This window comes from Belonocnema kinseyi, chromosome 8 (genome assembly GCF_010883055.1).
Source record: "Belonocnema kinseyi isolate 2016_QV_RU_SX_M_011 chromosome 8, B_treatae_v1, whole genome shotgun sequence".
Classification (NCBI taxonomy): domain Eukaryota; kingdom Metazoa; phylum Arthropoda; class Insecta; order Hymenoptera; family Cynipidae; genus Belonocnema; species Belonocnema kinseyi.
In genome coordinates this window covers 127,406,549-127,422,812 of record NC_046664.1, presented here as the reverse complement: position 1 = coordinate 127,422,812, position 16,264 = coordinate 127,406,549, and the positions used below count along the sequence as shown (strand labels likewise).

Below are 16,264 nucleotides of genomic sequence, written 5' to 3'. Positions count from 1 at the left end.
GGCGCTCTTGGAGGTGCCAAGCTTTCACTTGCTAATAGCCTAAAAAGCATCCCTGCGTATCAACAATATGCTAGAACACTTGCGGGAAAAATGCAGAAGGCGATTGTCCTTGGGTTACTCCGTGTTCTTAGGCTGCACGAAGCTTTTGCTGGATCGTCGTATTGATTTCTTTGCAGACTGTAACCACCTATCTCACGGTTGTGAGACGTGGTTATGGCTGAAATTTTACCGCGATTTCGCTGGAAGCGGGTGCAATTTTTCAGATTAGCACCCGCTCCCGGCGAAATCCTGTGGTTGTCCTTATGATAAATTTTTAATTATATATATATATATATAAATTTTTGCTAAGGTTTAAGAGTTGTGCACTGATGGTTGAAGAAATTTTAAGATATTAAAGCGTTTTATGCCTTTAAAAAAAATGATAAAAATAAAAAATCAAACATTTTTCACTATTTTTTGTATACAAAAACCGCCATATTTCATTTTGAAGAAAAAATATTCGAATTTTGACCACGGATTCGAATTTAGCTCACCCAAAAACATAAGGAACAGTACTTCTGATCTATTTATTGTTTTGTTATACCCATAAATTTTGCGGTCAAACTCATGCTATAAAATTGATAGCTTTGGTCGTTAATGGGTTAGCGATTCTGGATAAAATGTATAAAAAAGTTTTTTTTCTAATGGAAAACATCTGTTACATTTCAAGGGGCTTGCGCCACCTCTAAATAAAGTATGTTTAAAAACGCATTTCAGAAGGATTGAAAAAATGTGGAATTGAAAAATTAATTTAAAAATTTTTAATTTCTTGAAATTATATTTTAAGTAATTAGAAAACTTGATTTATATATCAAAAGTTGTTTTAGAATCTTTTTAAATATACTCTTCAAAGTGAACAAAAAAATCATTAAACAATTTTTCAGGAATCTATTGCCAATTTTGTTATTTTCTTCTGACTTGAATTTTTCTTGGAACTTTTTGAAAATCTGTCAAAATTAAAAATTACATCAAAATCTTCCATATTTTATTTTGAAAATTAAAAAAAACTTAATATTTTTCAAAATACTTTTTCAACAAAAAATTAATTTTTACTTTTCCCAGGAATTTGGATAAAATTGTTGTAATCTTTTGAAACTTTTCAAAATACTTAGAAAGGTTCTGAATCTTCTCTTCAGAATTTTCAAAAATCTACGTTTTGTTTTAAATGTTTAAAAATTGTTTCATGCTTTAAATTATTTTGGAATCTTTTCAAAACTTCTAAATATATCTTATACTTACTCTATTTTTTCCAAATTATTAATTGACTACATATTTTTCAGTTTCTAATGAAAATAACGTTTGGTTGACAATTTCTCTGATTGAAAATTCTTTAATTTTAAATATTTGTGTGAAAATTCATGTATTTTGTTTACAAAAATCATGTTATTTTTAAAAGGAGGGATAATTATTTTCAAAGTTTTCCGAATTCAGTTTTTAAATTTTATCTCAAAACTTAACCAAATTCAATTTTCTGTGTTTGTCTTTTTTCAAAAATGGTTAAAAGTAGATTTGAAAAGCCACACTTTTGAGATTACCTCCGTGAAAAACCTTTATATTCTGCTTTGTGTGTGCTAAAATAGTATTTTTAATTAACTTTTATAAAGAAATTGGTTCAAGCGGTAAAAAAATCTATGATTTTCAACGAGTTTCCAAATGAAGCTAGGAATAACACTTCATACTTTTGGACTGGAGCAAACAATTATTTAAAGGTAATTTTGAGAAATGCAATTGTTTGAGAAAGAAACCAAATTCATGATGTTAGTTAATAAGTTCTCAAATTTGTCCAAATTTTAGCCTCTGGATTTTCCCAAATTAAGTAAAATATTGCGTCAATAAATTAAAGCTACTACAGTATATTTGAAGAGAATGTACTAAAAAAATTTCCATAAGATTTCATATAAACTTGAACATTTACTCTTTAATTTTTAACATTTTAAGAAAAATAACATATCGTAGGAATTGTTATAAATTCTGAGATTACAAATAGTATATGTATAAATTACCAAGTGTCAAATTGAAAAAATGTGATATTTCGCATTTTGGTCCCAATCAGATATGAAGGACTCCCGCTGACCAGGATCGACAGCAGCACTTAGGCTAAATGAGGGGAAACCGTCTAGTAGGCGAACCGTTCGCAGGTGCCCAGGGCAATATTGTCACCTGTCCGAAAAAAATTGGGGGAGAGAGGCAAGCAAATTCGAGAAACAATATTTCCAATGCATTCTGTGATCACTTTGGTTTAGTTTAGTAAGTTTAGTTTACAACTCTACGCTTACAATGATGACCTTCCTAATTTATTATCCGCTAATGTATTTCTACCTTTTAGGTGGTTGTTCTATACTAGGACAAAGACTTACTTACAACTGAATCTTTGGCGTACTAAAATCTTGTTTTATGGCGCTTTTCTTTAAGTTTCCTCAATTTTCATTGTGGAAATGATTTTTGCTTTAAAAGTCGCATATAAATCATTTCACCGCTTTTGTTGAACAAAATTATCTACCTTTCACTAAGAGTACGATTTATATATTTTCTATAAGAGCGTTGTTAAAAAAGAACTGAAAAAGTTGACGTGTGGTAAAAAACGGAAAACTGATTCGAATTCAGCACAACAAACTACTTGGGAAGTAACACATATTTCGTTTTTAAATGTAAACATCCATTATGTTGACCAGTTTATATCTCATGCGTATTCAGCGTATTGTCCAGAAGAAATACCTTGTGGTTTTCTCAGCACAAAATCGGGTTGACATTTAACAAATTAAAAAAAAGTATGAATTTTGATTAAAGCTCAGGATAATAACATTGATTTCGATATTGTTCTTCTGGAAACGTTTTTGAATTTTGCACGCACCTTTTTTCATTTTATCAGGGTAAAAATAACAAAGCTACTATTGACAATATTTTAAAGCTTCTTATTTATTCGTGGTTTTGTCTACTTTTACGAAGATTTCATTTAAAAATCTTCATCTAATAAATTTCTTCTGTGAATATATTTTATTAATTAGACTTAGTTGAAACTTCACAGAGTGATTCCACCCATTGTGTACGATAATGGCTGTAGATCAGGAATATTCTGAAAATCAGGGGAAAATCAAGGTATTTTATTGGCCCAGAAAAATAAAGGATTTTGACTACAATCTTGCTAAACTCAGCCAATTTATATAAGAGGCATTTTAAATAACAGTCTAGGTCTATAAATTAGAAAAATTATATAATTGAATGTTAAATTCTCTTATTCCGCGTAGAAAAGATGTTACAAATATTGTAAGATTAAGATTCTGGCATTTGAATGAATGGTCGGAAAAAATGAAATGTTGGATAGAGTGAAGTTAGGGATGTTTGAAAATGAAGAATAGGCGAAATTTTTTTTTTTACACTGAAAATCCATATACTTGGGTAAAAGTCTTTGTTAAAAATTAAATTTTTTGTTTCACAGTTCAAATCTATGGTTCAACATTTAAATATTTTATGGAAAATTCGTTTTTTTTTTTTTTAAATTTTAATTTAACTTCTACCTGGAATTGGGAGATTTCCATTTTTTTCGATAACACAGGCCTGCAAATAATGGCGTTTTTAGCTACATTTGAGATTGTGTACAGAAGACACAACATTTTTTGGGATTTTTTCTAAAAAAAATGCCATTTTTTTGCATACATATCCTCAAATATGTTAAAATCCTGACGTGATGGGCCAATTCTGATTCCGGATTCGGATTCTTCGTAAAAAATTACTTCGGAAATGACCCTCCATTTTTCAACAACAAAACCATGATGGCCTGTGTAATTGATCTGTTTTAGTTAGAACTTTGTCTTTCTTGGTAGAAAGGTAATATTTTGGATCGAAATTTCTTCTTTATCAGTTAAACTGCAACTGTTTGGTAAAAGAATAACTCTTTTGGCAAAGTTCATCAATTTGGATGAAATTTCTTTTCTTTCTTGACTGAAAAATTTTTACTTGTTCAAAATTCGTCTTTTCGGTAAGAAAATCAAACTTCTGGGTTGAAAGTTGAACTACTTTGTTAAAATCTTTTTTTTGGTTAAAGATTCATTATTGGTATTGAAAACTCTTCTCTTTGGTTCAATATAAAATTATTTTGTTGAAGTTTTGTCTTTTTGGCGCAAAATTAATATTTCAGGTTTAGAAATTCAACTGCTTTGTAGAAAATTCATCTTGCAGGTTGAAAAGTTGTGGTTTTGATAAAAATTTGACCTCCTTTGTTAAAAATGTATTTGTTTGCTTGCGGATTCATCATGTTAGTTAAAAATTCATCTTTGGTTGAAAATTCAAATATTTTGTTGAAGTATTTATTTACGGAAAAATGATCTTTTTTAGTTAAAAATAGAACTATACGTTTGAAAATATAAGTAAAAAATTATTCATTCAAAAAGAGATTATTACGCATGCAATTTAACTCACTTTAATTATATTAAAAACAACAACAAATGATTGGATAGTCAAAATGTCATTATATTCGCTATAGTTAAAGGAATAAATAAAAAGAAAACTTTAAAATAATTTTGATTTTTTACAGTGGTAAAATGAACAAGTCCCAAAAAACGGACTTTGACCATAAAATCGGTTTTTGGGGGTGTATTATAAATTTCGCATTTCACATATTCTTAGAAAGGAACCTAATAAATGAATTGTGGCCCTGGAAAATTTGGAAAAGTCCTGCATTTTTTCAACAAACGCTAGACACTTCGGGCATGCTTTCGAGAATATTTCTTTACATTCAGTATTTTACTTATGTCTGAGGTTATAAAAGTAGCTCTCATCAATACCAAAATTATTTAATTATTTATATTACAATTTTACGAATTTTTTGTTTAATGGGATGTCAATTCATTATTGCTCACGCGAATTGTATACATAAATGAAAATATGTAAGCTTTGTCAATTGTCCACATTTCCCTGCAGATGAGCAGGTAAGCCGAGTAACAGTAACTAAAACCAAACGCGAGGGTGCAATAAAATTAGTTGGAGATTTTCTGTCTCCCTTTATCTCCCCCAACAACTCAAAAAAATTTCCAACACAATACTACCGATTTTCGGGGATGAGTTTGTAATCATATTTGCCAGGGCGCACTGGCTGTATTTCCGATTTTTTTTATAGATATCGCTGCAGTCATTTAGGGACTTAGTGAAACCTGCCGTTTTCCCTTAAAAGGCGAATTTTTAATCTAAGACTTTCTGTTCAAAATAGATAAGTGTTCATCAAAATAGTTGATTTTTCGACAAAAAAATATGACTTTAGGAAAATTTGGACAAATTCTTCTATAAAAGTAAAAATTAATCTAGAAAATTCCCGATTTTCATCTAAACTCTAAAACTTTCATCTATCTCGTTTTGTGACAATGACGCTATTGGCCAGTGTGTCAGTGCATGTAAATTCGAGAAAACGGTATTTCAGTTGTGAATCTTTCTATACGTACAAATACGGTGCAAAAGATTCAAGTCAGCGAATTCACTTCAATGCGGCAGCACGTAAATGCTTTAACATTGGTCAATGCGTCTGAATTCGTCAAAGTAAAATAAACACTCGAATTCGTCCTAAATCGTCACGGCGAATTTCAGCAAATGTTGATTTATACAATTTAATCCGTAACAGGAAATCCAAGATGCGAGGCATATAGAATTTATTTCAAATGTTTAGTAAATTGTCCCATAGATTAGTGAGACCATTGCGGACTGCTAGACAAGAGATCGCCGAGAGATAATTGGAAGGAGGAACAAAAGTTGGAATTTGAATTAAAAATGACTCTTCTAAAGTTTCATTTAAAAAAATTCTTCCTCAACCGCATCCATTTTATGCATAAAAAATTATGAAAAGTCGCACAATTAGAATTAGAAAAATATTTTTCAGGCTTAAACTGACAAAAAAAGTTGCATGTGGCAACTGAATTCGTAACTGCGTAGTGTATATCCCGTCATAAAATTTCTTATGTTTCCACAAATGAATTAAAGTTGAAATATACGCCGTATAGTTCAAGTTTGAAAGCCAATAAGAAAATATATTTCTTTAATTGCTAGTAACTAAAATATATTTTGTTTAGTTTTGGTTCGCGAAAATGCGAAGTACATGCAAAGTATTATACAGAGTATACAGAGTGGACACGCTAGGACTTATATGTATGGAGAACTTGAATTCTATCCGAATTGCACAACAGCAGGGGAGAAGCCATTTTACAGGGGTATTTTCAAATTACAAATAATATAAGCGTTTAATTCATAATGAAGTGAGACATGTGGACAGAGAAGTAAACGTAAATTATTTTCTGTGCCATTAACATGGTGGAATGGCTGCTGAGTGACAAATAATATAAGATAGTAATAATACTCGGCGCTTCTAGTGGGCGAAGAGCGAATTGTGTTTACCCTACAGATAAAAATTTCAGAGTATATGCTAAAGATTCTCAAGGCTCTCAGAAGCTCTGAGAGATTATCCGCAGGCACTCAGGTAGATATATTTAAAGGTCCAGGTAGCTCGTTTCAATGATCTGAAGGCTTTAAAATGTCCTTTCAGAAATTGAAATAAAAATACGATCATAAATAACAAGTAGAGAGGCTGTAATTGAAATAAGAATTCGATCATAAACAACTAGCAGAGAGACTATCTCAATAGTGCAACCGACACTCAAGGGTCCTTTATTGAGCTTTTGGATTAAAATTTAGAAATAGATTTTTCCAATTTCAAGCTTAACAACATAAGACATAATAATTCGGAATCTACAGGTTTCAATGATTTCAGATATCTAACTTTTAAAAAAAAATTTTAAAATAGGAATTAATACAAAGTATCTCGTAAATTGAATGTGATACGCCAAAGCAGAGAACATTTTTTAATTCAGCTACAAAATTGTGTATTAGTATATAAGTTATAATTGTAAATTAGTATAATGACAAAATTCAACAATTAAAAAAAAAGTGTTAATAATTTGAAGAAATATTTAACAAGGGATTCGGGTTAGCGACGGCCAACTACTGTAAATAACTCTGCCCGCCCGGAACGTGACGAATAGAATAGGATAATTATATGACCGTCGCATCACTCTTAAAAGGACTTCTAAAAGGACCTTGAAAAGATCCCAAATCTCTTTGTCTATCTTTGAGACTAAGTTATTCAAATCGAAACTGGAGATAGCTTCACACGAGCCAGGTTATTTCGCTTGAGAATACGCTATGATTTGTATAAGTAGGGTAACACTTATTTTCCGCATAAAAAAGGTATGTTATAAACAGACAGGATATGTTTTGAATAAGGTAAATAAAATATTACTTGCGAAAACTTTAAATTGACATTAAGTACATTTACTTACAGCGAATAGGGCAAAAAGGTGAATCTGAACATAATCTCGAAATAATGACAGACAGACCCGGCATGTTTATTATACTTCCGACTATTATTTACCAAAGAAATGCTTTGTGGTTTTGTATGTTTCTTACTGACAGTGACAGCAGTAATAATTTAAACAATAATTACTTATTAATAATTTTAATAAGCAACACATTATTTCTGAATTTAATCATTTATTTCCATTGTTTTTTTCGTTGATCGATTCTAGACGAAATACCAATCAGAACATTTAGGTGGAATTGGTACATTTAAGCCGTTGCATTTTAATCAATATTATTTAAAAATCGTTACCTCTGGACCTTATTCCAAGATTGAGGATTAATCAGTCTAAAATGAATTCTGAGACTTGTTGATGGTATAGGTGTATAAGAAAGATATCTCGAAGCAATATAAGTTGCCAGAATTTTAATTATGGTTTCCTCGGATTTTTTCCAGAATAATAAAGTTTTTTTTTAATTTGGGCAATGATAGCGAACATGCTAATGTACGTCTCTGCACACTTTTTTGTGGGTTAATTCCAAAAAATTTTGATTCTTGCTAAAAACGTGTGTATCTTTCGAGGTTATGTCTATTACAATTCTCTCCCATAATTATTCTAGAGTGCTTACCCACAGCATCGGTACAATAAAATCGGCACAATAAAATTTGTTGGCTATTATCCCTCAAAAGGAGAAACTGTACCCGATTGACCGCACGACGAAGTATCACATGCCCGTAAAAAAGTTTTAATAGAGTTTTTTTGTTTAAGAAAATATTGTCTTCGGACCTACGGCCTAAGTCAAGTGACTGATGAGTTTAAGATGTTCTAAGTCAATCCAATACGATGTTTGAAACCTCCTGCGATGATGTTGTATGTATACAATTACGAGCGGCCACGAGCATTGGAGGTGACAACAGTCACCTCTGGGTGTTTTCTTGGAGTTACCATCTGCCACTCCACAGGTTTTAAGTCACTTGCGTCCTGTTGGTGAAGAAAATTTCTTACAATGCGACAGATGTTTAATAAATCCGCCTTCTGAGCTGTTGCCACTACCCTACTATATCCTAAAAGTTCAATATATTCAGTTCATCTTGCATGCACATTGCCTGTAGACTAACTGCCTGTGAGTGTTACACGATTCCCCGCTATCGCAGGGCAGTTTGAGCCCAGGAGTGTTTATAGGGAGCCTGTTTATAGGGGTTCTTTTCATCTATATCCATACGCATGCAGGCCGAGATCCGTTTGACTCCAATTTCTCACATGCTTAAGAGGGTAGGGTATCTTACCATTAAAAAAATCGATTTTTCGTTTATTTTGGTTGAAAATTTTTTTATTTATATAAGCACACGTGTTATGGCATTCGATGGACACATATTTGAACTTCTCTCAATAATTTTTTCATGTAAAAATATAAACAATTTATCAAGTTACAGTCATTCTCCGGAGAGTCCAAGAAAAAAAGGCGCAACGTGGAGCCCCTAATTCCACAGCACTGGATTATATTAAATGAAAAAGTTGAACGGGATTTTTTAAATAACAGTTGTAGAAAAGTTTTAAACGATCGAAAAGTTGAAAATAATCATTTTTTACAAAATGGTGGACTTCGAAATTCAAAATTGTATTTTTTCGGTAAAAAGCTCTCGTTTTTCGTCTGATAACAAAAAAAAATAATGATCGTTCAATCCTCGTGGAATGATATCTAGAATAACTAGTTCAAATTTGGTAACGATTGGATAAACCGTTTTCGAGAAATCGCGAGCCCCGTTTTAAAAACATGGTTTTTTGAAGAAAAACACGTTTAAAGTTTTAAAACTAGAAAACGAGTGACAAAAATTACTTTTGAAATGTTATACTTTTAGAAAATGTAACTTACAAAATGTTTTTTTTCTGCCTCCAGGGTACCCTACTCCCTTATGCCTCCCTAACCAACTAAAAGGTCTTACGGCCCCTAAAGAAGGGTGATAGAATTATGTCAGAAATAAATCTAGACTTGATATTTTAAGCCAGAATTGTTATTCCATTTTTTCAAAGATATTTTTCTATTTGTGAAATATCTATCTCTGGATCTGATTTCCCAACTGGCAAGTGATTAGTCCCTAAAATTAATTCTAAGTTATTTTGATGACATGTGTATCAAAAAAATATCTCGAAGCAACATGAATTACCAAGTTTTTTTTTATTTTAGAAAATGTTTTCTCTGCACGTCATCTCAAAATTTGGTTTGATCAACCACTAAAATAAACTAGAGACTCTTTGATGATAGAAGGGTATCAGAAATAAATGCAGAAGCGAAATTTTAGGCCGGAATTTTTATTCAAATTTTTTTAGAAATTTTTCTAATTCTGAAATTGCTATCTCTGGATCTGATTTCCAAATTGGAATTTAGTCAGCCCCTAAAATTAATTCTAAGTTATTTTGAGGACAAAACCTATTTTTTTTACACTTGTATCCATTGGAAGTTTATGACGGGATATAAACTACGCAGTTACGAATTCAGTTGCCGTATACAAGTTTTCCTGTCAATTTGGGCTTTAAAAATATATCTTTTTTTTAATAATGAGAATTGTGCGATTGCTCGTCATTTTCTTATATAAAATGGATGCGGGCGAGGAAAGAATTTTTTTAATGAAACTTTAGGGGAGTTATTTTGAACCCATATGACAACTTTTCTACCCCCTTCCAATTAAAAATTATTTTAAAAAAATTTCACTGTGCCCTAATGAGGATCCATCACAGATGGACACTATAAGATTGAAATTCATGTTCAGAAAGGTATGTTTTGCATTATTTAACTTCTGTATTGAATTTCATTAAGAAATAAACGTTATTTAATTACTTCCGTCAATATTATACCATTATTATACCTCAATATTTTAAATGTTTTTATTGGTTTCCAGGAGGATTCCATCTGTCAGTAGTTAGTGAAAAAAGCATAAAATTATTGGAAAACGATCACTCAGAGAAAAAGTTGTCTTGAAATAAATGCGTCGTCATCTTGCCTCTTTTGTTTTGAACGACGCGATTATATGTTTTACACAGCAGAATTATTTGGCTGCAAGATTAGGTGAAGTTAGTTGCGTAAGAAAAATTAGTACATAGGATTTTTTTATAGTAATGGAAGTAATTAAAAAAAGAAAATGCTCATAATGGAATTAAACTTTTACCGGTTACAACATAGTAAAGGAATATACATATAACTGATTTAATTTCAACCAAAAATATTAATATGTGATTGTAAAACTAAAAATAGATTAATTATATCTTAATTTAAACTCTAAAGGAAAGAAAGATTGATATTAAATTACAAAATTGTTAAAATAAGAATTTTTTGGTACAGAAACTCATAGTTTTGACAATTTTTTAGGAATATACCGTTTCCCTTTTTTTTATAAAATAAGATTATCTCAAACAAAATTTAAGAAATATAAATTATATTAAAATAAAAAAATCGGATTAAATGAGGGATATGGAGAATTTGCTTTCTAATCATGATAATTTTGAATTATTACATGAAAATTCGCTAAGAAAATAAAAAGAGACACTTTCAAGATGCTTGAAAATTGGAAAGATTTGGAAGTTGCAGATGGTCATTGATTCTTTTAACAGTTTTCATTCAAAACTTCTGTTTACTCATGAAATAGAACAGGGCAATAGAATCAGTTTTTTCGACATAGAAGTAATTAAGGCTTGGGATAGTAATATTATTACAAATTGGTATGGAAAAAGTACATGTTCAGGTAGAATTTTAAATTTCTTTTCTGCTCATTCTTTTCAAAACAAAATTTCAGTGATCAAAAACTTGGTTAACAGAGCTCTAGGTTTGTCCCATTTTTCATTTCACACAAGAGACTTGAATATTGTTAATAATATCCAATTTCTGAATCATTATCCACAAAAGTTAATTGAGAAACATATTGAAATTGGAGCTGAACAAATCAAAAACAAACACACTAATATTTTTCCCACAGATAATCAAAAAGTGTTAAAGGAATATAGTTCATTTAATACTTTTTTTCATTTTTTTTGTCAAATTTTCAAAACTATTGAACTTTTTTCAAAAAATTTTTTAATTCATACAATTTCCCGAATACCATTAAAAATGGATTCAATGATACATATTTGCAAAGATCCTTTAGGTAATTTTTAAAAAGGTGGTGTTCTCTACAAGATCACTTGCAGGATCTGTAAGATGAATTACATGGGACAGACTGGCAGGCTTCTTTATACTAGGATAGAGGTAGACAAAAATGATGCTCGTTTAGGACGCTGTTATAAGAGTGTTCTTGCCAGACATACAAAGGAATTGGTTGATGTTGACCATGAGTTTGCCTGGGATACTATTAAAATTTTGCATAGTGAAAGTAACGAGAAAAAGAGAGAATTCATGAAAATGCTTTATGTTAACAAGCAAAAAAAGTTATCTATTAATTTAAAAGCGATTTGGATAAGTAAACAAGAGTTATGCTAATATGATTAATTACATTTACCGGTGTTGTTTTATGAATTATCTTTTTCTTTTACTTTCTTTATTTCTGATGTAATTGTGATCGATATTTATATTGTGTTTAAAACAGATTGGCCTACTGACCCTCATTCAATTCTCGGATATCAAAGAGAAAGCACCTATTCTTCGGCGCTGTCAATTTCTAACTATTTACATTTTTCTAATTTGAAAATGGTACTGTATGAGTACTAAAACGTTGGTCATGCAATTTGATTAAAAAAAAATTTTTTTTTTAATGTTATTTTATTGTAATTAGATAGTAATAAAAATAAAGAAGAGGAAAGAAAAAAAGGAAAGTAGGGGATTTGGTTGGTTCACTTCACATTTTTCTTTCCTCTTTTTTATGTTTGTAAAAAAATTTTTTTTTTAAATTTTTCAGATTACAGTAGGAGCTTTTTTTGTTTGTTCATTGTGGTACAAATTTCGTCGTTGGATTCTTTTTCTTTTAACAGAAGTTTGCATCAATAAGATTATCTTTTCGATTGCATTTTTTAGTGCTGTGAAATTTTACTAGATTTATTATTAATTTCAACAATTAAGAGTTTAAACATTTTTCAACAAATCCAAAAAATGCCTTTAAGGAATCGCCAGCAATGTATTTCAAATAAATTTTTTGGATACTTCGCAAATTTAATATAACAATTAATTACTTAAACACTTCCATTAAACATTCTGAGTGTGGTTATTTTTGAAAGAATACTCACAAGTTTGTACGAAATTAACTAGGAATGTCTTTCTTATGACTTTTCATATATTGCACTAAAAATTAAAACGTTTTTTAATTATTTAAACCATGTTTATAAACACATGAAGAGTTTAAATATTTTTATAAGTAATAAGCCCAATTTTCTACGGAATAAAATAAGAATGTCTTTCCAATGATTCTTTTCTACGTTTCTTATTAACTTTAATTATAATTAAAATTAATGAGCATCATAATTATTAATTATTCAACGATTTTTATGAACAAATTTAGATTTTGGCTGTTTTTGAACAAAGAGGTTTCATTATTACAGGCATAAATAAGAATATTCTTCTGATGAGTTTTTTATATGATGCTTTTCCATGTTTGAAGATTAAACAATTATTTAAAGAATTTATATGACCAAATAGAGAGTTCGGCCATTTTTAAAGAATTGGTTCCATTCCTTCACAGATTCAAACACAAAATTTATTTGCAATAACTTTTCTTTGACATACTTTGCAAATTTGCAATAATGATTACTTATGAAAACTATTTTCATAACAATGTTCAGTTTAACTATTTTTCATCTTGCATAAAAAGATAAATGATGTTATAACATTCCGAAGGGCATGTAATACTTAGAAAATAGTCGATTTTACCAGTTTTAGGTTCCCCCGGCTTTTTTTCTAGAATAATAAATGTCTTGCCTTAAAAATTTGGGAAATGTTAGCGAACATGCTAACGGACGTCCCAACGTACTTTTTTTGTAGGTTAATTAAAAAAAGTTTTAATTTAGGAAAATGTGATTAATTTGCATAGCGCTTAGGAAATAGTATCGATTTTTTCAGTATTAGATTCCCCCGGCTTTTTCGCTAGGATAAGAAATATTTTGCCTTCAAAATCTGGGAAATGATAGCGAACATGCTAACGGACGTCCCCACACACTTTTTTTGTGTTTTTTTTTTTTGTTGAAAAAATTGTTGATATTGCTAACAACGTGCGTGTATATTTCGAGGTTATGTGTGTTACAATTTACGCGAGCGTTGCTTCCAAACTACACAATGTTTTTGGCCGAAAACTTAGGTCTATCAAGCTAGCACCTCCAGAAACGAAATTCCCAAATTTCTTTATGTCAGAATTTTTGGCTTTTTTGGGCTGTATTGCCGATTTCTGGGCTCCGCTACTTTTTGTGAAAATTCAAATTTTGAGTGGAGGTGCTGACTTGAATCAAGCCAGCACCTCCACTATATAAAAATTGAAAGAAAAAAAATCAAACACGTCAGAATTTTGGGCTTTTTTTCTCTTAAACGCACCAGTAACCAATTTCCAAAAACCACCCCTACAAAATATAAAACCACCCCCTATGTAAAAAATCAAATGCGGAAAAAACAAAGAACACCAGAATTTTGGGCTTATTTTGGGCTCTAAAATGCATGAAAAAATATAAAAACTACCCCCATTTTCAAAAAACCACCCCCTTGCCAAAAATTAAATTTGCAAAATCCAAAATGCACTAGATTTTTGGCTCATTTTAGAGTATCAAATGCACTTAACATTCTATTAGAAAAACCGCCCCTGTGTAAAAAAACGTCAACCTAATAATAAAAACTTAAACCTTGATGTTGGCATTTTTGAACACCCCAAAAATCAGAGACTCCATTTGAACCGTAAGTAGGTATTTTTAAGAAGCCCAATAATCATAAACTCTGCTGACACTGGAAAATTCTCAAAAATATTAACTTTTGACAAAGTCATATATAAATGGTAGAGAAGGGTTGATTTTATAAGTTAAGGGTTGAAGCCCAAAAATCGGAGTGGATATTTTCGAGGAGCCCAAAAATCAGAGACTACTTTAACACTAGAAAATTCTCAAAAATATTTTTTTTCGACAAAGTTATATATACGTGGTAAAGAAGGGTTGATTTTATACATTAAGGGTTGAAGCCCAAAAATCGGGGTGGTTATTTTGGAGGAGCCCAAAAATCAGAGACTACGTTAACACTAGAAAATTCTCAAAAATATTAGTTTTTGACAAAGTCGTATATACGTGGTAGAGAAGGGTTGATTTTATAAGTTAAGGGTTGAAGCCCAAAAATCAAAGTGGATATTTTCGAGGAGCCCAAAAAGCAAAGACTACATTAACACTAGAAAATTCCCAAAAATATTATTTTTTGACAAAGTCATACATACGTGGTAGAGAAGGGTTGATTTTATAAGTTAAGGGTTGAAGCCCAAAAATCGGAGTGGATATTTTTGAGGAGCCCAAAAATCAGTGACTACATTAACACTAGAAAATTCTCAAAAATATTAGTTTTTGACAAAGTCGTATATACGTGGTAGAGAAGGGTGGATTTTATAAGTTAAGGGTTGAAGCCCCTAGAGTCAGTAGAGTCTCTGATTTTTGGGCTCCTCGAAAATACTCACTCTGATTTTTGTGCTTCAACCCTTAACGTATAAAATCAACCCTTCTCTACCACGTATATATGACTTTGTCAAAAAATAATATTTTTGAAAATTTTCTAGTGTCGATGTAGTCTCTGATTTTTGGGCTCCTCGAAAATATCCACTCCGGTTTTTGGGCTTCAACTCTTAACTTATAAAATCAACCCTTCTCTACCATATACGACTTTTTGTCAAAAACCAATATTTTTGAGAATTTTCCAGTGTCAGTAGAGTTTATGATTATTGGGCTTCTTAAAAATACCTACTCCGATTTTTGGTCCCCAACACTTGAGGTTAAAAAACAGTCCCTTTTTAACAATCAAACATAATTTTGTGCAAACCAATCTTTTTCGGAATATTGCACTGTTACTATAGTCTCTGATATTTTTCGAATTTTACGGTTCAAATGGAGTCTCTGATTTTTGGGCTGTTCAAAAATGCCAACACCAAGGTTTAAATTTTTATTATTAGGTTGACGTTTTTTTTACACAGAGGTGGTTTTTCTAATATAATGTTAAGTGCATTTGAGACTCTAAAATGAGCCAAAAATCTATTGCATTTTGGATTTTGCAAATTTCATTTTTTTTAAGGGGTTTTTTTTTAAAATAGGGGTAGTTTTTTCATGTATTTTAGAGCCCAAAATAAGCCCAAAATTCTGGTGTTCTTTGTTTTTTCCGAATTCGATTTTTTACACAGGGGGTGGTTTTATATTTTGTAGGGGTGGTTTTTGGAAATTGGTTGTTCGTGCGTTTAAGAGCCTAAAAAAAGTCCAAAATTCTGACGTATTTGATTTTTTTTTCTTACAATTTTTACATAGTGGACGTGCTGGCTTGATTCAAGTCAGCACCTCCACTCAAAATTTGAATTTTCACAAAAAGTAGCGGAGCCCAAAAAAAGCCCTAAATTCTGACATAAAGAAATTTGAGAATTTCGTTTGTGGAGGTGGTAGCTAGATAGACCTCGAAAACTTTGGACTAACAAATAAACATAGTAACTAATCTCCCGGAACTAACCTTGTTTGCAGGCAATCAAAAAAATTTATTTCATAAATAATTTCCTGATTATCGGAGAGACAGAGATGAAAAACGACGCAACCTCAAAATAATGCATACGCATAAAATTTTTATTTAGCACAGTAAATTTTGTTCTTATTCCTCAAAAAATACAGTCTGTCAAGTTAAAGCGTGGGTAACTTTTTTGGTAAAATATTTTATTTAAACGCATGTTTCTACATGGAATTACATTTGTCAAGGTGTCGAG

General features: G+C 30.8%; 1 protein-coding gene across 3 annotated transcripts in view; it reads left to right on the top strand.

The window, feature by feature from the left end:
* LOC117177653 (eukaryotic translation initiation factor 4B-like) overlaps nt 1-16,264 on the top strand; it is a 334,613-nt gene that overhangs the window by 258,450 nt on the left and 59,899 nt on the right. Inside the window, exon 11 of one of the 3 annotated variants that reach the window (XM_033368458.1) lies at nt 12,257-12,468. The exons of 1 other annotated variant lie outside the window; for it this stretch is intronic. In XM_033368458.1, coding sequence (XP_033224349.1) covers nt 12,257-12,266 — 10 coding nt within the window. In that variant the 3' untranslated portion in view covers nt 12,267-12,468. Of the gene's footprint in view, nt 1-2,092; nt 2,151-12,256; nt 12,469-16,264 lie in introns of those variants that run through there. One more of the 3 variants, XM_033368455.1, reaches the window with a different exon arrangement.